This window comes from Vulpes vulpes, chromosome 3, assembly GCF_048418805.1.
Source record: "Vulpes vulpes isolate BD-2025 chromosome 3, VulVul3, whole genome shotgun sequence".
In the NCBI taxonomy this organism is placed as follows: Eukaryota; Metazoa; Chordata; class Mammalia; order Carnivora; family Canidae; genus Vulpes; species Vulpes vulpes.
Genome location: NC_132782.1, coordinates 75,623,659 through 75,649,256, shown reverse-complemented (window position 1 = coordinate 75,649,256; position 25,598 = coordinate 75,623,659). Strand labels below are relative to the sequence as shown.

The following is a 25,598-nucleotide window of genomic DNA, read 5'->3' as shown; positions in this document are numbered from 1 at the left end:
ATATTATTGTTCATTTCACTATCTTCAGGCAGACAAAAAAAAAATTCCTGACAACTACCTGAGGTGATGGGGTTTATCCAAAACATCTCTTCTGATAGCATCAGCCCCATCTCCATCACCATTTCAAATTTACTGCATAACTCTGACTACCAACATAAAGGTTCAAAGACTAAGTCCTAACAACAGACATTCTTTCTTGCTTCCAGCTAGGCCACTTCAACTAGCCCGTCTGCTGACTGGTTAGAACACATTTAACTTTGATGAGAATCCTTCTGCTAGGTATATAGCATTTTAAGAAGCAGACAAAAAAGATAATGTACATACAAATCTATGCTCTAGAAAATATCTACTACGGGTTACTTTCACCCTTCCAAAAGCTCAAAGCCAGCCTATTCCTATGTGTTCTCTATATATTTCTTCACGATGCAAGCTCTCTCAAGCACTCAGAAAACCTCTTTTTTACATAACCTTAAGCCTAGATATAGTCATTTCTAATAAGTTATGTTTAGTAAGGCTATTATACAAAGGAGAATAAACCAGAATCCAAAAATTAAAGGCACAAAAAAATAAAACATCCAAAAAGATCTATATTTGGATGATAATATATTTTATAAACAAAACTACATTATTTCAATTCTCTTTATTACTCCTACAGAGTAATAAACAAGCTTCTCCAACACACAAGGACCTCTGATCAAAGAAGATTTTCAATTTTATATATTTTCTAACCCTTAAATCCCATTTCAGTTTCAAATCTGGGTTGCTATGCCCTAAAGGCTTACAGTTATTAAAAAGCAGAGTCCACAGGCACTGTGGATCTATTCTGTATCTCATTTGAGCAGAGAGGAAAGAAAATTACCCTTTTTTGATCCAACCCTGGATGAAGCACTAAAGAATTTCTTCACTGTGGTAACCTTGCGGGTCTTCTCGTTCGTTTTCTTTTCTTCAAACTTGGAAAATGTGAGGGATTGGGCCCCTTGGCTGCTCTGACTGCTGGCAAAAGCCTCTTCCTCCTCCCGTTGAAGTCTGCAATTCAAGAGAGGATTAAGAATGAGCCACACATCCTCTAAGTTTTCCTTGTATCTGAAATTATTACTCAGTGAATTGCAAGGGGATCTAAAATTTTTAGAACTGGCGCCTAAACACACCAAATAGGTCTGAGGTGTATGATAAGAAACTATCCCTCCATGATGCTAGACTTCAAAAGGGATCTTCTCCATGGATCATATTCATTCATTGTAACTAACTAAATGTAACTAAGGTTACATAAAATAACTAAACTCTAGTCATTTTCCCTAACAAGCTCAAGGTTGAAAAGGAGAAAAAGATAAGTAAATAATTACCATATAATGTGATAGCTCCTACAGTAGAGAGTAAAACCTGACTGCCGTGAGAACATAGGGAAGAACAACTCAATCTGCTGGAGAAGCCCAAGGCTTTACAATGGTCACATTTAGGCTGAAGAGATGAACAGGGTTCCTCTGAGCGAAAGGACATTCCACGGAGAGGGAACTAAAAATGTGAAGGCATGTGGTTTCTTTTGTGGACCAAGTTTAGCATGGTCACTGATGGTGTGACCAGGGTAAGAAACCTTGAATGCCAAATCCATTATAATCCTCGATTTCATCATGTGGTGGGGACCAAGAAAGACTGTAAATCCAATAAATTGCCATTATCAGATCTGTGTTTTAGAAAAGTAATGCAGGTAGCTATGTGATAATCTCAGGGGCAATAATTAAGAATACAAAGATTTAAGTGAGAGAAAATAAGGACCTGGAAACTGAGAAAGGGTGAAATTCAAAAGACTTCTCTGAGCTGGAATAAGTTCTACTTATCACTCAGTTACAGACAATGTGGGAGGTAAAGGAGAAATTAAGAATGATTCTAATGGTTTTTAGCCAACTGAATAAAACTATGATGCCATTAATTGACACAGGATGAAGGACAGGTAGGAGAAAACGTCGGGACTGAGGATTTAGAGTAAATAAAAACGATAAATTTGGCCTAGGATGAGCTTAATTTGAGGTATTTATAATAAATCTCAAAGGCTGTTCATAGAACAATGGCTCTATATGGTGATCCCAGCAGTATTATCTGTGAACTTGTGAGAAATGCAAATTCTCAAACTTCACTCCCACCCTATTAAAATCAGAGTCTCTGAGGTGAGGTCCAGTGATGCCTCTTTTCATAAGGTTTCCAGGTGATTCTTACGAGAAACAGTGCTATAGAAAATCTCAAGCAAGGTCGCAAATGGAAGCAGTAAGAAACAGCAAGGAAATCACAGCTTAGAAGTGTTAGTCTGAGAATGGAATAGGGACACACCTCTCTCTGAGACAAAACAGAAGTTAACATAAAGATATTAGTACATTTTGCTGTGGAGAGGGGAGAAAGCTAAAATTCATGCCTAGTGACCTCCACTTTCTCATGAAATAGGATCAGCTACTGAGAATAGTGCAGTGGGAAACTGGATAAAATAATGTTCTTTGTCTACATTTTCATTTTGACCATATAGTTACGGAAAACAATGAGCGTGCATTATAATTCTCTGAGTTCACCACAGATGCTAGCAAAGTAGTCACTCAACAAATATGGCTGATTAGATATAAAAAACTAGCAAATGCTGTCAAAGTTCAGTCTGACTTTCTTTTATTGGAAGTTTTACTGTTTCTAGGATGTTTTGGCAAAAAATTAACACCATACATGGTATTTTATTCATCTCTATGCTCATCAGCCATTTCATCTTTTAGTTTTTATCATAATCATATTTCTGGATAATATAAACTACTTTTGACTAATCTCATTTTTAAGAAAAAGTTAAAATCCCAAAATGCAAGGGCTATGTATACAAATCAACAAGTTTCTACTATTATGTTTATCACCACATCAGATGCCATGCTGGATATATTATAAGAATGGGGAAAATGATGCTTGATGAAAGCCCTGTGCCGAGCACTATGCTAGGGACGTCATAGATATTACTGCATTTAACCTTCACTATGAAGTACATGTATCTGCATTCTTCTACTCTGAGAAGCCTGTTAGAGAACTCAGACTAATACACTCTAAACACAAAATAATTAAAAGAAAAAGACAAAACTGAAGAAATCACTGAAAGCTATTCACCAAATGCTGAGAAGAAAGGGATAAAAAAAAATGCTTTTCTCTTAATATTAAGCTGACTTGCTAATAGCTCACAAGAGGAGAGAAAAATGGATTGTGAAAATGATAGAGCTGGATATCTAACAATATCACTGGTAAAACACCCCTATTTTAAGTCCTTTTACCGCTCTGCCAGTTCCCAATCCTCCTGAATCTGTTTCTGCCTTGCTTTGTGGTACTCTTCCCTCCAGCATTTGGAGCAGAAACCCTGCCAAGCAGGGTTGCCATAGTAACCGCATCCTTTCTTGCATAGGAGCTCCGACTGATCCACATGAATTCCTCGGCGTTCAGACTTAAGGCTCATCTTCTTCCTGCTAATCAAGTAAATAAGAAAGTGTTGTTGCAAATGAATTATCATTCTTCCATTAGCACAACAATTAAGCACAGCAATTAGCACAACAAAAATATGAGTCCATAATCTTCAAGCTATAAGGCAGAGAAGGAGGGAAAATAACTACCAACAAGCTCCTGGGGCACCTAGCTGGGTCAGTTGGTGAAGCACGGGACTCTTGATCTTGGGGTTGTGGGTTTGAGCCCCACACTGGGTATAGAGATTCCTTAAAATAAAAACATCAGGAAGGCAGGCAGGCAGGTAGGCATAGTCATACTAAAGAAACACTTCTTATATCTTTCTCAATAATATAAAGAACACTTTAAGAAAGGAGTAATTTTGGATTAAAGACCTAAATGTAACACATGAAACTATAAAACACCTAAAAGAAAACATAGGGGGAAAACTTCATGACACTGGATTTGGCAACAATTTCTTGGACATGATACCAAAAGTAGCACAAGCAACAAAAGGAAAAATAAGCAAATGTAACTATATTAAGCTTAAGTTCTGCACAGAAAAAGAAACAATCAACAGAGTGAGAAGGCAACCTGTATGCAATAAGAGAAAATATTTGCAAACTATCTGCTAAAGGGTAATATCCAGAATATATAAAGAATTCTTACAACTCAACAACAAAAACAATCCAATTAAAAATTAGCAAAGGACTTGTATAACTCTACAAAGAAGGTATACCAATTAACGTGTGAAAAGATGCTCAACATCACTAATCATCAGGGAAGTGAACATAAAATCCACAAGGAGATACCATTTCACCTCCAAGAGGATGGCTACGGTTTTAAAAAAAAAAAGTCAGATAATAATAAGTGATAGCAAGGATGTGGAGAAATTAGAACTCTCATACACTGTTGTGGGATGCAGCTGCTTTTAGAAACTGACAGCTCCTCAAACAATAAAACATAGTTACCATATGACCCAGCAATTCCACTCAAAGTATACATCCAAGAGAAATGAAAACATATATCCACAAAGAAACTTGTAACAAATGTTTTCTTTCAAAGACTTTATTTGAAAGGGAGAGAGAGCCATGTGCAAGCATGGGGGGCAGGGCAGAGAGAAAATGAGAAGCAGACTCCCCACTAGGCAGGGAGCCTGACTGGTGCTGGATCCCAGGGCCCTGGGATCATGACTTGAGCCGACGGTAGACACTTAAACAACTAAGCCACCCAGGCACCCTGGTTATGAACAAATGTTTATAACATCATCTACAATAGCCAAAAGATGGAAATAACTCAAATGTCCATTAACTATAAATGGATAAACCAACCATAGTATATCCATGCAATGGAGTATTACTTGGTCATAAAAAGGATTTAAGTACTGATATATGCCACAATACCATCAACCTTGAAAACATGCATGAAAGAAGCCAGTGATAAAAGACCATATATTATATGATCCCCTTTTTGTATGAAACTCTGGAACAGGTAAAGCTATAGAGACAGAAAGCAGATTAGCAGTTACTTTGGACTGAGGGGGTGAGAATGGGAATAAAGGAAATAGCTAGAGCATGAGGTTTCTTTGTGAGATGATGAAAATATTCTAGAATTGGCTGTCATGATAGTTGCCATTGAACTGTTTGATTTTAAGGCTGAATTTAAAAAAAATAAAAAGAAAAAAAAGAAAAAAAATTAACTGGCTGAATTTTATGATATGTGAATGATACCTCAAAGTTTTTAACTTTTAATTTGTTTTTTAAATATACTTTATTTATTTATCCATGAAACACAGAGAGACAGAGAGGCAGAGACAGGCAGAAGGAGAAGCAGGCTCCCTGCAGGAAGCCCGTTGTGGGACTCGATCCCGGAACCCCGGGATCATGTCCTGAGCTGAAGGTAGATGCCCAACCACTGAACCACCCAGGAGTCCCAATTTTTAAATTTTTTAAAAAATATTTTATTTGTTTATTTGAGAAAGAGAGAGAAAGGGACAGAGACAGTGAGAGTGAGCATAAGCAGGGAGGAAAGGGACAAGCAAGCTCCCCACTGAGCAGGGAGCCACATGTGGGGCTCGATCCCAGGACCAAAGAAAGCCATGCACAAGCATGAGGGGTGGGGCAGAGGGAGAGGGAGAAGCAGACTCTCCACCAAGCAGGGAACCTGACTGGTCCTGGATCCCAGGACCATGACCTGAGCCAAAGGCAGATGCTTAACCAATTGAGCACCAACAGGTACCTCAATAAAGTTGTTTTTAAAATAGAGGTATATCTTGGAGATATTGTAGAGTAGGTCCCACATTACCACAATAAAGTAAATGTCATATAAAGTGAGTCAAATAAATGTTTTGGTTTCCCAGTGCACAAAAAAGTTAAGTTTATACTATATTGTAGCCTATTAGGTGTTTACTAGTATTATGTCTAAAAGACACAATTACACAACTTAAATTGAAAATACTTTATTGCTAAAAAAATACTTTATTAAAAAAACACTTTATTGATAAAAAATGCTAACCACCACCTGAGCATTCAACAAGTTCTAGTCACTGATCACAGACAGTGTAACAATAATGAAAATGTCTGAAATATTCCAAGAATTACCAGATTTTGTGACACAGAAACACGAAGTAATAAGCAAATGCTATTGGAAAAAGTGGCACTGACAGATTTGCTCAATGTAGGGCTGCCTTACAAACCTTCAATTTAAAAAAATGCAATATTTGTGAAACTCAATAAAGCTAAGTGCAATAAAACAAGGTATGCCTGTAAAAATCAGAAAAGGAGGGCAAAATGGAAAGTCAGAGAAATTCAAAGAACTATCAGCTTTGAAGGTAGAAAGACTATAAGCCAAGGAATATGGGTGGCTTCTAGAAGCTAAGAATGACCCTGGCTGACAGCCAGCAAAGAAATGAAGGCCTCATTGCTATAACCACATGGATTTCAATTCTACCAGCACTAGTATGTCTGGAAGCAGATTTTTCCTATAGCCTCTAGATAGGAGCCCATGCTGGCTGACTCCTTAATTTTGACCTCTTGAGATGCTTGAGTACCTAAGTTGAGCACGCCAGTTCTGACTTCTAGAACTTTGGGATAATGAATGGGTGTTGTTTCAAGCTACTAAATTTGTGGCAACATGTTATGGCAACAACAGAAAACTAACATAGGCCTCCTTTCCATTTGTCTTCTGGGGACCTTTGCACTTTTATTCCAATGCCTAGAATGCTGTGCGCCCTGCTGTTCACATAGTGACTACTCTCTCATCATGTAGGCCGCAGCTTTCATGTCATACTTCTAGAAAGGCCTTCCCTGGCCACTCTATCTAAAAGTAGCATACCTCCCCCCCTGCCCGGCCACTCGATTTATACCCCCCCCCCAATATTCCCAGCTCTCACCTCCACACTGCTCAGCATTATTTCTCTCTATCCTATCCATGTCTAACAAGGAAGGGTAGAGAAAGAGTTAATTAAGCAGGCTGAGTTGCTAAAACATCATGCACACTTTCAGAAAGGCCTGCTCATTATGTGACTGGCTCTTGGTCAGCTTCTGGGAATGGAAGTCTTGAAGTGTCCTTGTATTTATATAAAACACAAGGAGCTTGTGTAGCTTGTTTAGACAGTTCGTTTAAATGTGTGATGTGTGGTGCACACCTGCTTTCTTTCTGGGGGTCCAGAATTGTATTAACTATGATCAATCATGAAAGTATTTGTCCCTGTCTGACCAACCTCCAACAAAACCCCTGGAATTCAATAAAACCTCAATTCAAGTGAGTTTCCCAAACAGAAAACACCTCACACATGTCGCTACAATCTGTTACTGGGGGGGATTAAATGCACTCCATGTGACTCCACTGAGAGAAGTCTCTTGGAAGCTCATGCCAGGTATCCTCCAAACTCTGTTCAGTGTACCATTTTCCTTTATTGCTCCTGCTTTGTATCCTTTTATTGGCTATAAAACACAGCCAGGGGGGACCTGGGTGGCTCAGTGGTAAAGTGTCTGCCTTTGGCTCAGGTCGTGATCCCGGGGCCCTGGGATCATGTCCTGAATCAGGCTTCTCACAGGGAATCTGCTTCTCCCTCTGCCTATGTCTCTGCCTCTCTCTACTTGTTTCTCATGAATAAATAAAATCTTTTTTTTTTAAGATTTTTATTTATTTATTCATGAGAGAGACAGAGAGAGAGTCAAAGACACAGGCAGAGGAAGAAGCAGGCTCTATGCAGGGAGCCCGACATGAGACTCCATCCCTGTTCTCCAGGATCATGCCCTGGACCAAAGGTGGCGCCAACCCGCTGAGCCACCCGGGCTGCCCAATAAATAAAATCTTAAAACAACAACAATAACAACAAAACCACAGCCAGGAGGGGCACTTGCGTGGCTCAGTTGGTTTAGCCTCTACTTGCGGCTTGGGTCATGATCTCAGGGTCCTGGGATCAAGTACCGTGTTAGGCTCCCTGCTCAGTGGGGAGTCTGCTTCTGCTCTCCTTCCTGCTCATGCTATCTCTTTCTGTCAAATAAATAATAAAATCTCTAAAACAAAACAAAACATAGTCAGGAGTACAGGAGTCTTATGAGTCCTTCTATCAAATTACTAAATCTGGGGACAGTCTTGGGGATTACCAACATAGGGTGTGATTATAAAGGGGCAGCATGAGGGAGATCTTAGTGGTAACAGAATAGTTCTGTATCTTGACTATGATAGTAGTTACAGGAATCTACATATGAGATAAAATGACATTGAGCTGCTATACATGCACACAGTACAGATGTTAAATTTCTTGATTCTGATGTTGTATTATAGTTATGTAAGATGTAGCCATTGGGTCAAACTCCATAGTATATACAGAATCTCTCTGTATTCTTTGCAATTTTCTGTTAATCTGTAGTTTCAAGTTAGAGAGTTATTAAAAATGTCACTTAAAAATTTAAATAACACTTATGAACCAATATATATCAGACAGTTAAACATATCATTCAGATTATTTCTAAGTATGGAAAACAAAGAGAACAAGTGAATCGCCAAAAGGGCATGCCATGATTTGAAAGACTATGTAGTGAAGAAGCTGTCTCAATGCAGCAAAGCAGGTATAGTCAACACACCAGATTAGACATCAGAGCTATATAAGGAGCATATCCTCTTCAGTTAAGGGAAATACAAGGGGATCAATTGCCCGAGATTCAATTCTGTCTTTCCTGTGTAAGAAGACCTATCCTGAGTCAGTAAAGCCATAATCCAGAGGCAAGCTACTGCACCCAGGAGGCAGGCCAGAGGGGCACATCCAGTTCCATAAAAATGGGCTTTTATTAAGTAATCTGGGCATACAGAATGCATAATTCAATTGACCCACTCACATTAGGGAAGACAGAATAAAAATAATCTCTATTGCTGACAGTTGAGATTCCTGTGAATTCTGCTCCAAAGCTAGGATTCAATCTGGGTTGAAGTACGCTAAAGAAATGGCCAGAGGAGGGGCACCTGGGTGGTTCAGTCGTTTAAACGTCAGACTCTTGGTTTTGGCTTAGGTCATAATTTCAGAGTTGTGGGAATAAAGCCTCACACAGCAGGGAGTCTGCTTGAAAGATTCTTTCCCTCTGCTCCTCCCCCTACTTGCTCTCTCTCCCAAGTAAGTACATCTTAAAAAAAACCCAAAATAACAAAAAAAGGCCAGATAAGTACAAATCCCAGAGTTAAGTTCTTCCTTAAGACTATGCATGTAAACCAGATTTATCTCATAAAATAAGTAAAAACAAAAATTTTGTGGATTTGGATAACTCCCCTTTATCTTCCTTATGAGAATCCTGCTTCCTATTCTATATCCTCATAGATCATTCCTCAAGGCTGCAATTTATAGGAAACATCCAATCAACTCTGCTAAAATGATAAACTGTCCTTTGGCTTCAGTTAAGTAATAAAACTCATAGGTAAATTTCTTCCTTAAATTTGCTTTTCTCCACTTACAGAAATATAAGATGCTTACTCTAAAAAACATAAGATATATAGACAAGTAGAAAATAAAGTAGAAAGAAAATAAAACATCACCCAATCAAGTATTCTTATAGTGCTTTCTCTACTTATCACTCATTTATTTAGCAAATATTTATACGCTGATGTACAGTATATGACAGGCACTTTACGAAAGCAAAGGTAAAGTTTCAGTTCTCATGGGGCTTGCTGTATAGTATAGAAGATTTAACTATATATCTAGAAGACCTGAAAGAAGAAATTAAAACACTATGAACAATAAGAAATAATTCATTTAAAAATTACATGAAGGAATTTATGTTTATGTGAAACAAGCTAAGTATGTATACATGAAATCTATGGAACTCTTAAAATAGCCTGACAATAACAAGATAGGAAATATAAAAAAAGGATCTCAATTACAATAGTATCAAAATATAAAACCACCTAGGAAATATTGTAATAGGAAAATTATATGATTGACAATAAATAGAGTTATAAAGAAACTGAAATAGTTGGTAATAATAAGACATACAAATTTTCACTGAGAAAATTAAATACATAAGTGGCAAATATTTCAAAAATTTCAAGGTTAGTACAAATGACAATAAAAGTACCAAAAATTTTATTGAACTTGACAAAAGTTTTCCATATTTTCTCAGCAATAATAAGCAAGACTTTTTACATTTTTCTAGATTAAATTACTGAACTTTAATTTTTTTAAACACTTATTAAAATACATTGAACTTAGCAACACAACTGGCAAACTGACACAGAATAGGTTGACTCCAAAATGAATGCTAATATAATACACAAAACAAGTTATTAGTAGTGGAAGGAGGAAAAAGAGAGAATCTTCAATAAGCAATGCTGGAATAAACTGGTCAGCAATCTGGTAACTCTCAAAATTAGTTATAGGTATCTTAAAGAGTTGAAGATTTTTAAAGACAAATGGAAAAACAGAACTAAAATTAAGTATTTATGAAACTTTTAAAATACTGGAGGGCTATTTAAGCTGAAAAACTGAAGGAAAAATTTAAAAAGAAACATTTAAATACATAAATTGAAACTTCTAGTTTTTAAAAGGCCCACATAGAAAATAGAATGACAAATACTTTAATAGGACAATGAAGTAGTTTATCATATTTAGAAATGCTATAATAAAAAGAAACCATAAATCTCTGATATGCAGGATAAGGATATGAGTAGAGCAATCTGTCCTAGAAACAGAAACAGAATGTCAAAAGATTTTGGCTACGATCATGATCTCAGGGTTGTGAGATGGGAGCCCTGCGTTGGGCTCAGTGGGGAGTTTGCTTGAGATTCTCTATCTCCCCCTGTCCCTCCCCTGTCTGCACTCGAGCCTTCTTTCTCTCAAATGAATAAATAAATCTTAAAACAAACACTGAGAATCAGTGGCAGAGTTCCAATGTTAAATATAACAAAACAAAGTATCCAAACACTAGCCTGCCCAAATAATTCCACTTGGTAATCAAATCCATGGAATATAATGCAGAGTTTATGCTCCTGGAATGAGCAGAGCCAGCAGAGCAGCATTCTTACAGAATGAGTTCTTCAAAACAACCTTCCATTGTATTAAGTCGCACCCTCTCCAGATAAATAAAATTATGACTCCAATCTGAGCATGCCATTCCCCAGGCTAAGAACTCAAACTTGCACGCAAAATAAACTGGCTGTTATGGTCTACTTCCTTTTTTTTTTTTTTTAAGATTTTTTATTTATTTATTCATAGAGACAGAGAGAGAGAGAGAGAGAGAGAGAGGCAGAGACACAGGTAGAGGGAGAAGAAGGCACCATGCAGAGAGCCTGGCGTGGGACTCGATCCAGGGTCTCCAGGAACATGCCCTGGGCTGCAGGCGGCGCTAAACCGTTGGGCCACCAGGGCTGCCCTATGGTCTACTTCCTAACCATGCTCTATCCTCTCTTCCACAGAAGCAGCCAGTATTTATTTATTTATTTATTTATTTATTTATTTATTTATTTATTCATTCATTCATTCATTCATTCATTCATTCATAACTGACCCAACTGGTCAGTTTATTCAGTAAGTAAATGACCAGATATTCCCTCTATTACTCCACTTAAACTAGCAACAAACTGTAGTACATAATGTGGTTTCAACAATTAACAGCTTTGTTTTTTCTCAAAGTTACAAAAGCAAAAGTGATACACACACCTATTATCTATGAAATATGAAATATACAAAAAGCAACTGCCTGGATTGAAAATATATTTATTCAGATTTGTTAGCTTAATAAAATACATATTTGTATTATGTTTTATGCCTCTGAAAATTCATCTTATATGTAATAAAAATTTAATCCAATCAAACTGCAGAAACTTTCAACAGTTGCTAAAACCATACCATCTCAGAACACCTGAATAGCTCAGTTGGTTAAACATCTGCCTTTGGCTCAGGTCATGATTGCCGGGTCCTGGGAAATGAGCCTGAGACAGGTTCCCTGCTCAGTGGGGAGTCTGCTTGTCCCTCTCCCTCTATCTCCCCAACTCATGCTCTATCCGAGATCTCTCTCAAATAAACAGAATCTTTTAAAAATTAAATAAATAAATAAAACCGTATCATTTGTTGTGGGCTGAATTGTGGCCCCCAAAAAAGATAGGTTGAGGGCAGCCCCGGTGGCTCAGCGGTTTAGCGCTGCCTGCAGCCCAGGGTGTGATCCTGGAGACCTGGGATTGAGTCCTACATCGGGCTCCCTGCATGGAGCCTGCTTCTCCCTCTGCCTGTGTCTCTGCTTCTCTCTCTCCTCTCTGTGTATTCTCATGAATAAATAAATAAAATCTTAAAAAAAAAAAAAAAAAAAAAAAGAAGATAGGTTGAACTCAATACTGTGAATGAAACCTGAATTGGAAATAAGCTCTAAGGAGATGTAATTATAGAATTAGGTCATACTGGATTATAGTGGGTCCTAAATCCAATAACTGGTGTCCTTATAAAAAGGCTCTGAGAAGGACACCTGGGTGGTTCAGCAGTTGAGCATCTGCCTTCAGCTCAGGATGTGAACCTGGGATCCAGGATCGAATCTCGCATTGGGCTCCCTACCAGGATCCTGCTTCTCCCTCTGCCTATGTCTCTGCCTCTCTCTCTGCATCTCTCATGAATAAATAAATCTTAAAAAAAAAAAAAAAAAAAAAAAAAAGGCCCTGAAAGAGAGGTGGAAATTAGTGATGGGGCTCCAAGCCAAGGAACTACAAGGACAGCCAGCAATCATCTTCTCTACAAGTCTTCAGAGAGAACATGTCCTGTTGACACTTTGATTTCATATTTCTAGCCTCCAGAACGATGAAAGAATAAATTTTTATTGCTTCAAGCCATCCAGTTTATGCTAATTTGTTTACAGTAGTCCTAGGAAACTATAAACATCATCCAGTAAATTATAAACCATAATTATAAACAAATAATGGAAAGAAATGCTTTCCACAAGTTAACATAGAACTGTGGGTTCACAGCATCACTTGATCTCTATAAACTGGGTAGTCACATATCCCAATTCATGAGAACTGGTTTATTCCTGTTGTCCTAGTATAAAGGCACCCTTTTGGTTCTCAAAAATGAACTGCTCTGGATAATAAATTACATGGTCACCTTATTTATGAACAAGCCTAAAAAACCCCATGTTAATTCACCTTCAAATTCCATTCTGTTCAAATAATATCTGACTCCCCTTCTTCCACTGATAGAATAATTTTATCTCTCTGGTTCTTACAGCATTTTATAAATACAGGTACTGTAATACATTCTATTACAAAAGCTTGCTTACATGTCCACTCTGTACACAAGACACATAGCATAGTTTTAGGAATAATCAGTACACACTTCCTAAATTTATTAAATTACTTATTCAGAAGACCAACAAAGCACCTACACAAACCATTTTTTCATTTTTATCCCACATATACTCTCCAGGGCTCAATGAAGGTAGAAGTAAAAATTTATTTATTTATTTAAAATATTTTATTTATTTATTCATGAGAGACACACAGAGAAAGAGGCAGAGGGAGAAGCAGGCTCCCTTCTGGGAGCCCAATGTGGGACTCTCAACTGCTGAACCACCCAGCAGTCCCAGAAGTAAAAAATTTAAATAGCAAAACGACTAATTTATAAAGCAGTTGTTCTCAAATTTTAGCATGCATCAGTATCACATGGAGGACTTGTTAAAGCACAAAGTATTGGGTCTCATCCCAGAGTTTCTGATTCTGGAGGCCAGGGGCAGGGCCTGAGCATCTACATTCCTAACGAGTTCCCAGATGATGGCTAAGAACTACTCTTTGAGAACTACTGCTATAAAGTCATCACAACACGACGTGTGGGTAGGGTTGAGGTCTGCCTTTGGCTCAGGGCATGATCTCAGAATCCTGTGATAGAGTCCCACGTCAGGCTTCCGGCATGGAGCCTGCTTCTCCCTCTGCCTGTGTCTCTCTGTGTCTCTCATGAATAAATAAATATTTTTTTTAAAAAAGTCATCACAACAATTATTAAAAGACTAATTTCTTCTCATGACTTCGTGACTGATGGGAGACTTTCTAAGTACAACAGAGTAGCTTGTGGCAGACTAACACTCTGCTGAGGAGAAAAGCTAGATACATTTTTAAAATTGATATTTAAAGGCATCAGAAAATCTGAAGCAATCTAGATGCCTCAGAATTCTGGAAAAAGAGGAACTACATGTAGAGAAACAAAGTAACATTCTGCAACCACTTTTTCCCTAAGTGCATTTGCTGATTCTGGGACAAAAGGCTGAGAATCCAAACTTACTTGAGGCAGAGGAACCACAAGAGCTTTTGGAAGAGATGAAAAGCAAGACTCAAAGAGCCAAAATCCCAGTGAGAGTCAAAGAGCAGGGTTTAACATAAGGCAGGTTTTCCCCTGAGGACATTTACCAAATTCTGCAGCTGCACAAGGAGGGCTTCAAAACAAAACTGAAAACCTCTAAAAATCAAGAGTGGAATTTTCAGGGGGCCTGGCTGGCTCAGTCAGTGAAGCATACAACTCCTGATTTCAGGATTTTAAGTTTGACTCCCATGCTGGGTGTAGAGATTACTTAAAAATAAAATCTTAGGGCAGCCCCTGTGGCGCAGTGATTTAGCACCGCCTGCAGCCTGGGGTGTGATCCTGGAGGCCCGGGATCGAGTCCCACGTCAGGCTCTCTGCATGGAGCCTGCTTCTCCCTCTGCCGGTCTCTGCCTCTCTCTCTCTCTGTCTCTATGAATAAATAAATAAAAATCTTTAAAAAATAAAAAAATAAAATCTTTAAAAAAACAAAACAAAACAAAACATAACAAAACAAGGGGTGCCTAGAGGGCTCTCAGTCAGTTAAACGTCTGCCTTTGTCTCAAGTCATGATCCCAGGGTCCTGGGATCTAGCATCAGTCAGGCTTCCTGCTCGGTGGGAAGTCTGCTTCTCTCTCTTCCTCTGCCCCTCCCCCAATGCTTGTGTGCACACGCTCTAATAAATAAAATCCTTTTATAAAAAGTGGAATTTTCAGGGATGCCTTGGTGGCTCAGTGGTTGAGCATCTGCCTTCAGCTCAGGGCATGATCCCGCAGTCCTGAGATGGAGTCCCACATGGGGTTCCCCGCAGGAAGCCTGCTTCTCCCTCTGCCAATGTCTCTGCCTCTTTCTCTGTGTCTCTCATGAATAAATAAAATATATATTTTTTAAAGTAGAATTTTTAGTAATCTCACTATTCTCAAGAAACAAAGATTACAGTATAGAAGCCACCAGGGGAAGAGTCCCCTGTAATAAATTCACTACACTATCAGTTGTAGGCCCTTAATGACTATTTGATAGTAGTAAAGATAAACCAGAGGGAAACTCAGCCTTATCAACCCAACAACAAACTTCAACCATTAGCTCAGTCCCTAATACGATTAGGTGATGAGGTCCTACTCAAAATGGAGGAAAGATTTCCTCTCTGAAAAGGAGTAACATCTGGAACTTCATTTTAGTCACAACACCCAAAATTTAAATAACTGAAAACCAAAAAGAAAAAACAGACAATAGAAACAGATGCTCAGATGATCCACACAATGTAATTAACAGAAACACTTTAAAAAAATGATAGCCATTTAAATTCCCTATTTAAAAAAATGAGTTAGGGCAGCCTGGGTGGCTCAGCGGTTTAGCACCACCTTCAGCCCAGGGCGGGATCCTGGAGACCCAGGATCAAGTCCCACATGAGGCTCCCTGCATGGAGCCTGCTTCTCCCTCTGCCTATGTCTCTGCCTCTCTCTCTCTCATGAATAAGCTTTTTTTAAAAATAAAAATTAATTAAAATAGATGAAAAAGGGGGAAAGGACATTTTTATTTTATTTTTTTTTAAAGATTTTTTTTTCAATTTTTTTTTTAATTTATTTATGATAGTCACAGAGAGAGAGAGAGAGAGAGAGAGAGGCAAAGACACAGGCAGAGGGAGAAGCGGGCTCCATGCACCAGCAGCCCGACGTGGGATTCGATCCGGGGTCTCCAGGATCGCGCCCTGGGCCAAAGGCAGGCGCCAAACCGCTGCGCCACCCAGGGATCCCGGAAAGGACATTTTTAAAATGAAGAATTTTTTTTAAAAAGATTTTTATTTACTTATGAGAGACACAAAGAGAGGGAAAGACAAAGGCAGAGGGAGAAGCAGGCTCTCTGCAGGGAGCTTGATGCAGAACTCAATCCCAGGATCCCAGGATCATGACCCCACCCAAAGGTAGATGCTTAACCACTGAGCCACCCACGCATCCCCCAAATAAAGAATTTTAACTGAGAATTGTCATCTATAAGAATCGAACTGAAATGCTAGATCTGAAAAGTATGGTAACTAAAATTACGAATTCAAAGGGTAGATTTAACAGCAGACCAGACTTAGCAGAAGAGAGGATTAGAAACTGGAACCCAAGTCAATAAAATACATCCACACTGAAGCAGAAGGAAAAACTAATAGGAAATACAGGGAAAGAAAAGTATAAAGAGAATCCGGGACATTGTGGAAAAGTCTATGGAATATGTAACTGGAATCCCTCAAAGGAAGAGGGAAGAATTAATAAAAATCACTATTAATGAAATTTTCAAAACTGAAGAGACAACCCACAAATCCAAGAAATTCTGTGAACCCCAAAGCAGAAAACACACAGATAAAGCATACTTAAACTAGTGACAATCAAAAACAAAGAGAAATTTTCCAAAGTAGCCGGTGGAAAAGCACATTACTTTCACAGTTACAACAATAAAACTAACAGCTAAATTTTCTAAAGAAATCATGAAAGACTCAAGACAACAGAATGACCTCTTGAAAGTGCTTTAAAAAAAAAAAAAAAAAGCCCACCTAGAATGTGGTGCTTAGTGACTACCCCCTTTAAAAATAAAGGTAGAATGAAGCACCTAGCTGGCTCAGTCGGTTAAGTACCTGACTCTAGATGTCAGCTCAGGTCATGATCTCAGTATTGTGAGATCAAGCCCAGCATCAGGCTCCACATTAAGCCTGCTAGGGATTCTTTTTTCCTCTGCCCCTCTCCACACCCCGCTACTCACACACATTATCTCTCTCTCTAAAAAGAAATAAAAATAATAAAAATAAAAAATTCACTATGGGCCCACTTGCACTAGAAGAAATATCACAGGAAATGGAAAGAAAATTCAGTCTATCTCAAAGAGAAACACAGAAATACAGAAGGGTCAAAAAGTAATAGAAGCAGTAAATATATATGTAAATACACATGAATATTGATTACAAAAAAACAATTTCTTATGAGTCTTAAACGTAGAAATAAATGAGTAAAACAGTAATACCACAAAGCAGGAAAAAGACAAACTGAATTAGTAAGTAAAGTTCCAGCATTACTGGAGAAGTGATAAAAGTTATAATTTGTATTAGACTACAGTAAGTCAAGGGTGTATGTTATCCTTGCTAGTAATAATCACAAAAAGTATAGTAAAAGATATGTAAGCATTACTACAGGGGAAATATTAAATAATAACTGAATAATAGGGGATCCCTGGGTGGCTCAGCAGTTTGGCGCCTGCCTTTGGCCCGGGGTGTGATCCTGGAGTCCCGGGATGGGGTCCCACGTCGGGCTCCCTGCATGGAGCCTGCTTCTCCCTCTGCCTGTGTCTCTGCCTCTCATGAATAAATAAAATCTTAAAAAAAAAAAAAAAAAAAAAAAACCTGAAAAATAATCCAAGGGAAGGCAAGAAAAAAGGAAAAAGGAACAAAACTGTTGAGTCAAAAAGAAAACTTATCAAAAGATGGTAGATCTAACACCAAATATAGTGACAATCGCATTACATGAAAATGAACTAAATATTCTAATTTAAAAACTAAAATAAAGGGAAAAAAACTAAATTCAACATCTTTCTAGGACAAAAAAAAAAAAAAACAACTGAAAATATAAGGATGGAAAAAGATAAAGCATGCAACATTTACCAAAAGAAAGCTGGTAATGCTACAGTGATACAAAGTAGACTTTAAGTCAAAAAGCATTACTAATGATTAAAGGATAACAGTGCTAATCCACCAAGAAAAATCTAATGTGAGCCAAGTAGGCAGAAATTAGTAATCACTGGGAGCTAAGAATACTTTTTTTTTTTTTTAAGATTTTATTTATCCATTCATGAGACACACAGACAGGCAGAGACACAGGTAGAGGGAGAAGCAGGCTCCCTATGGGGACCTGGGATCACGCCCTGAGCCAAAGGCAGACACTCAACTGCTGGGGGGGGGGGGGGGGGGGGCTGCTGCTAAGAATACTTTTACAAATGGCCTTGAAGACCAATGCAAAGCACTGATGGTAACCAATTCTATTCCGAAAATCTATAGCAGCTCAAAGGGTAGAACTATACAATAACATAGAGCATAAATACCAGACATCTTTGCAATACAATAAACTCACACAAATATCTTATGTGAATTCTGAAATGCTTAGATAAAGTAGTAAATAATTTTTTTAATTACAAAAAAGGTAAGAGTTTTAGACAACAGAAACAAAATTAAAAAAAAAAAAGAAACAAAATTAAGATGAGAAGATATTCTGGGGTAATATTAGTGTTTATTAGACTGGGTAGTTTGATAAAGTCACTAAAATTCATTAACTATAAAAACTAGACTTCCTGAAATTAAACCCTCAGAAAAAAGAAAAAAAAAACTTTATTTTTTTATTTTTTAAAGATTTTATTTACTATTCATAGAGATACACACAGAGAAAGAGAGAGAGAGGCAGAGACACAGGCAGAGAGTGAAGCAGGCCCCATGCAGGGAGCCCCCCATGCGGGACTTGTGACTCGACCCTGGGTCCCCAGGATCACGCCCTGGGCTTAAGCTGGCGCTAAACCGCTGGCGGCGGGATCACCCCCTGGGCTTAAAAAAGTACTTAGATTCTTCTCTAAATATAGCTCCAGCTTTGACTGAAGAATGAAATTGACATCTTTGCATTACACTTACCCAACTGGCAGACACACCACCATAATCATTAGTGGTTGTATTTGGGGCTGGAACTGGTTGGGCCTAAAATCCAAACTCCCAATCAGTTTTTCTGTTAGAATCTAAGAACTTTAAACTTCAAAAGAATCTCAGCTTTTCTCTCAAGTATTATTTTAAATAAAATAAGTTGAGATTTTTATTTTCTAATTTACTTACTCAGTTACTAGATCAAAGTATTAAAAAGGCGAAAGTTTTCTTTCTTTCTTTCTTTCTTTCTTTCTTTCTTTCTTTCTTTCTTTCTTTCTTTCTTTCTTCTTTTTTTTTATGATCCCTATAAGGATTGAAAAGTTCTTCTTTAAAGAAATAGCCTAGGGACTCCCAGGTTAAGTTTTTGCCTTCAGCCCAGGGCATGATCCTGGGGTCCCGGGATCGAGCCCCACATCGGGTTTCCTGCGTGGAGCCTGCTTCTCTCTCTGCCTCTTTCTGTGTCTCTCATGAATAAATAAATAAAATCTTTAAAAAAATAGCCTATAAACTCTTGTGGGTAACAACAATGACAAAAAAGTATCTGCATTTTGTCTCCAGATATGTCCAAGAACAAGAAGTAGGCTCTCAGGAGAAAGTAGTGTTTACATACAATGGATATTCAAAGAATAAATACTGAGCAGTTAGCATAAGAGTATGAAAACATTTTGCCATAATATAATTCCTCATAAATAAATACTTAAGATGTATACACCTGGGACAACTGGGTGGCTCAGGTTGTGATCCCGGAGTCCTGGGATCAAGTCCCACATTGGGCTCCCTGCAGGGAGCCTGCTTCTCCCTCTGCCTGTGTCTCTGCCTCTCTCTCCGCAGATCTCTCATGGATAAATAAATTAAAAAAAAAGAGGTGTCTACATGACTACAACATTTGAAACCCTAGACGAATAAAATCTACATACTTACCACACTACAACTACAATTTGCAGTGGCTAATTAATTTATACAAATAAAGGTATAATCCAACTTGGTAAGTAGAAGCCAAGCATGTTACTTCCTCAGATACTAATTACAATAGATTTTACACATTTTATTTCATCAGCCTACAGTTTTGTTTTGTTTTTTTCATATTTTTTATTTGCATTCTTCTTGTAATATCCTATTCAAAACTGTGGTCACTAGCCCAAGTCATTTTTCAGGAACACGTTTAAAAAACAGTGTCAACAGCTCTATAGAAATGCAACCAAGAAACCACTAAGTTACATAACTACATTTAGGCAACAACAGTTCCACCCACTGTTTAGTGACTAAAGATGGATAAGGATGTTCTCTATTCTGCAGTTTCACAGGCTAGATCACAACTTACAATATATTGTAGGAACAACATTGTAATACTTGAAAAAAAAAATTGGAATGACCTGAAATAGCTGCACATGAAAATGCACAATAAATAATGGTTTACTTATCTGTACAACTTTAATGCAATACAATTCCTAATAAAACAGAATGAAATTTAAGAACACATACACCTAGCAATGGCATTACAACAAAAGTATAACCTAAATTCATCCCAAATCATAGCAGTGAGATCACTGGCTGAAGTTTTCTCTAAAATATGAATATCAATCTCTTTTTCTAGAATGGTGTACTATCTATATTATTGTGGCGTTCCTCTAAATTTCCAACACAAATTTAGAGCAAACAGAAAAAATATATGCTTTTTTTTTTTTTTCCCCCAGGTGGCTCAGCCGGTGAAGCCTCTTCCTTCAGCATAGGTCTCGATCCCATGATCTGGAATCGAGCCCCATGTTGGGCTCCTTGGTCAGTGGGGAGCCTGTTTCTCCCTCTCCCTCAGCCACTTCCCCTGCTTGTGTTCTCACTCTGACAAGTAAATAAATTCCTTAAATATACATACATATGCATTTTAGATATAACACAGAAAATAGTATCTCCACTTTGCCAATCCTGATGGATGCTTAGAAGACTTTTTTTCCTCCAGCTTTACAGACTGTGGCCAAATGCCTTAAAGTTGTAGCTCCCTGACCATTCTCTGGATAGGAAGATCCCAAACTGTTCAAGGCCCTTTCACTATGGGGGATTCTGATACTTGCCAATGTGCTTCTCTCTATTAACTGTGTATGGTCTCACCTTGTGAGCTCACAGTCTAGTCCACTGCAGGTACTGTAAAGTCATAGTTAGGTGCAGACCACTGATTCGGTCAGACTACCAGAGTTCAAATCTCCATCCCCTCATGACTTAAGTTACTACTCTGAACCACATTTCTTTACATTTTTAGAAGAGTGAGGGAAGAGGACAACGTTGATATAACGCTGGTCCATGCTAGCACTTGATAAATCTGAACTATTATTATTTAGGCAGCTTTTTAGCTTGAGCAAAATACAAATACACGAATTTTCTAGACACTTCATCTAAGATGAGTGGATCCGTTCTCATCTTAAAAATAAATTATATGCCTGAAATTTTCCAGCCAACGTTCTCTGTCCTGGAGCTAACAGCCCCCACCTAATTCTGGAAATGATCTTAGGTCTATTGTTTGGTATTCCCTAAAACCCATCTCTATGTGGAGGTGAGGTGACTTTCATTTAAGTATTTGTCCTTGTCAGACTCCTCCATTTTCATACTCCCATGAAAATAAAGCATACCTGCCAAAAATAATGCTCTGTGATTATACAACATAAAATAACAACATAAAAAATAGATGTACTCGAGGAACTTGTCAGGAAGCACAAACTCAAACCCCAATGCTGATAAATCTATAATAGAAAGCTCCACTGAAAACAAAATATTTATGGAAGGTAACCCTAAGAATGTACAATCCCCATCTACTTATCTGGATAATCTAAAACAGATCCTTAAATTAAATTAGTGTAGAAATCTAAGTACTTAGATCACATTATTTCACCAGCACCAGAACTACTTATACTGAATTACACTGATGTCCTGTCATCAACCTACACAATGAGGCAATGAGGATTTTAACTAATAAACAAAGTAAAACACAACACAGCCCTTTACTTAAGGATGTGTTGAATACAAGACTCAATATAAGGAGTCTCAAAATCCAATCGAGAAACTGGTCTTTTATCTTAAGGTCACTGAACTATGCAGCCGATTTTATTTCTCTCTGAACTGGCTATTAAAAAGCAGTCAAATTTGTGGGCCTCTAATAAATACTTAAGACTCCAGTCTAAGTACTTTGTGTACAGATCTCATTCCATTTTAATGAGGATCTTACAGATCTGTTTTCTTTTTTAAGATTTTATTTATTTATTCATGAGAGAGAGAGGGGCAGAGACACAGAGAAGAAGTAGACTCTATGCAGGGAGCTTGATGTGGGACTCTGATCCCAGGACTCCAGGATTACACCCCAGGCCGAAAGGCAGGCGCTAAACCACTGAGCCACCCAGGGATCCCAATAGATCTGTTTTCTTCTTAATTTTTCTCCCTCAGTGTTAAATTCATCACTCTTGTATTTCTGTACGTTCTCAATAACATGTATCTTTGTAAGTCATTATGAATCCTTTCTGGAACAAGATGTGACATAAGGAAATAACATGCTCCACTTAAAAAACACAGTCAGATATTTTCTTCCATTAATAAGCATTTTATGAGTTCAATTTCTAAAGACATTAATTTTTTTGTGCTCCAAAAGAAAAAAGAAATATTTTGCACAATATTCTGCAAATATTATAGGAAACTCTAACAACAGGAAATACAAAAATAAAACTTTCATTATGTATTTTTAACTTTAGAGCATACAGAAAATTATAAATATATCCCATGCAAAATCCCCCAAGAAGTCATTTTTATTTTTAAAACATAGACCAAATCACCATAAATGTAATTACAATTATTTATTCTGAATGGAAACTGAAGAGACTAGCTTCAAAAATGATTCATAAAATTTCTGTACAACTCCTTATGAGCTGGCCACCACAGAGGATGCTGCCAACCACACTTAAGGTGAGACAACACATGGGCGGCCCAGGTGGCCCAGCAGTTTAGCGCCGCCTTCAGCCCAGGACCTGATCCTGGAGATCCAGGATTGAGTCCCACATCAGGCTCCCTGCATGAAGCCTGCTTCTCCCTCTGCCTGTGTCTCTGCCTTTCTCACTCTGTGTCTCTCATGAATAAATAAATAAAATATCTTTTAAAAAAAAAAAAAAAAGGTGAGACAACACAGAATTTAGAGTCTCAAAGGCTCTTGCCTCATTCTTGCCTCACAGATTTTGCTACATTCCTGCTTCAGGGATTTCAGCAATCTCCTTGATGTCATTTGAGGAAAATAAAAAGCTTACGAATCTTAGTGTGTATAATCTAATCCATTCATGAACTCATACTCTGATCATTAACCGAAACATTAAAATGTTCTACTATACAATAAAAATTACACTTTCTACCCCACCAGCAGGGACTTCATCAAACACAGGAATCTCACAATCTAACTTGAAAAGCAGCACCATGAAAGTACAGCTTTTTCTCAAAGCATTTTAGGAGCTTTATCCAAATATCAAACAAAATATAAGTTATATAATGTCAAGTGGGGGAAAAAGATAAGTCCACTGTTGTTTCTCCTCTAAGTGTTTATTCAACAATACTCTAAATTACTTCCAGGCACTCTAGTCATATGAAACATACATAATCTTTCTACAAAGCCTTATGAAGGAAATGAGCATTTAATAAGACTTTCAGGGCAGCCCAGGTGGCTCAGCAGTTTAGCACCGCCTTCCGCCCAGGGTGTGATCCTGGAGACCCAGGATCGAGTCCCATGTCGGGCTCCCTTGCATGGAGCCTGCTTCTGTTTCTGTGTCTCTGCCTCTGTGTGTGTGTGTGTGTGTGTGTGTGTGTGTGTGTGTGTGTCTTGTGAATAAATAAATAAAATATTTTAAAAAAATAAGACTTTCAAAATGTTTGACTTCTATTGTGAAACTTTTGTTTCTGGTGTGATAACTTTATTTATGGGTTAAGAAGCCACTTAACAGCATTTTTGTTATTTTTTAAAAGATTTTATTTATTCATGAGACACAGAGAGAGGCAGAGACACTGACAGAGGGAGAAGCAGGTTCCCCGCAGAGAGCCTGATATGCAGGACTTGATCTCAAGACCCTGGGATTACCACCTGATCCAAAGGCAGATGCTCAACCACTGGGCATCTGCCCAGGTGTCCCAGTATTTCTGTTCTGAGTCACAGAATTGACAGGTGTGTTACACAAGTATCTCCCACATTTTAGGAATGGATCATCTCTGCTACAGATATTTACTTTGCAACCAGTAAAAACACATGTGCCAAAAATTAAACTTATAGTCAAGACTGAAATTCTTTATCTCTAGCCAAGGACTGACACAAGTAAATGAAACATGCTCTCAGTTCTCCTATATGTAAATACTGAAGTAAGTACTGATGGAATTTTTTTTTCCACTGAAAACCAACTTCAAAAATCAATGAATTCTCATCAAGTTAACAAGTACTCATGAACACTTGTGAATGCCCAACTTGGATTGAGAATACAGATAAAAGCAGAATTCCTGTTTATAGAAGCTTACACATTAGCAGGGTCAGACACTTTTTATACAATGAAACAACTAGTAAATGAGCATACAACTCCATTCAAACACTTAATGACCATATAACCAAGCACTGTGCTGGGCACACACAGTCTTCATCAGCCAAATAGCAGCCTATGTGTAAGATCTACACAAAATTAATTGTGTAGGGAACCTGCTTAAAACTGTTCTCTGGTTTTTGTCATCATCAGATAAAAGCCCAAGCTCCTGCATTTCTGCCCTGCACTTTTTTACTTTTCAAAAAACACCTCTCTTAGGACACCTGGGTGGCTCAGCAGTTAAGCATCTGCCTTAGGCTCAGGGCGTGATTCTGGAGTCCTGGGATGGAGTCCCACATCCGGCTTCCTGCATGGAGCGTGCTTCTCCCTCTGCCTGTGTCTCTGCCTCTCTCTCTTTCTGTGTCTCTCATGAATAAATAAATAAAACCTTAAAAAAGAAAAAAAAAAAAAAAGAACTAAAACCAAAAACCATCTCCCAGTACTATTTACTGGCCTATCCTCCTGCTATTCCCCTACTTGCACCGTCCCACCCAGCCTTGCTGGTTTCAAAGTTTCTCATTCTTCAAGACACTTCCATAAAGTGTTCCCTGATTATCTTTCTTCACCCTCCATACCCTGCATTGTCTCTCCTCCTTGCTCTAACTTACCTCTATTTACCACTTTGTGTTGAAAATCTCTTTACTGTCCCTCTCTAAGTTCAAGAGAGAGGAAACATGATTGCCTGGAAGGTCAGTGCAATTTCAAATCCTGAACATGTCTTCTGCATAAGAACCAGTAACTCTTAAAAGTCAACGTTATTTATCATTAAACGGATTAACAATATAATCAAATTTTACCCGGACCGGCAAGCTTTCTTGTTACAACGATTTTGATAATAGACTTTTAATTTTTTTATTTTTTTAAGATTTTATTTATTTATTCATGAGAGACAGAGAGAGAGAGACAGGCAGAGGGAGAAGCAGGCTCCATGCAGGGAGCCCGACGCGGGACTCGATCCTGGGCCTCCAGGATCGCGCCCTGGGCCGAAGGCAGGCGCCAAACCGCTGCGCCACCCAGGGGGCCCCCGATAATAGACTTTTTAAAAAGCAGTTTCGGGTTTACAGAGAGAAAAAAAAGTACAACCATTACTTAAGTCCAAAAACAAAAACGCGCCCAAGAGTTTTCTCCTCTCCAACAGCACTCCCCTGGAGAC

General features: G+C 38.1%; 1 protein-coding gene across 16 annotated transcripts in view; it reads right to left on the bottom strand.

The window, feature by feature from the left end:
• Positions 1-25,598, bottom strand: part of RABGEF1 (RAB guanine nucleotide exchange factor 1) — a 92,591-nt gene that overhangs the window by 39,348 nt on the left and 27,645 nt on the right. For 13 of the 16 annotated variants that reach the window (XR_012000501.1, XR_012000502.1, XR_012000503.1 and 10 more), the window contains 2 exons: positions 3,285-3,473; positions 860-1,026 (listed from right to left, as the gene is read on the bottom strand). Coding sequence is in view for 12 of the 16 variants with exons in the window: in XM_026017513.2 (XP_025873298.1) it covers positions 860-1,026; positions 3,285-3,473 (356 nt within the window). In the remaining 4 variants the exon portion in view is untranslated. The remainder of the gene's footprint in view (positions 1-859; positions 1,027-3,284; positions 3,474-25,598) is intronic. The other 3 variants (XM_026017514.2, XM_072752768.1, XM_072752771.1) reach the window with 1 other exon arrangement.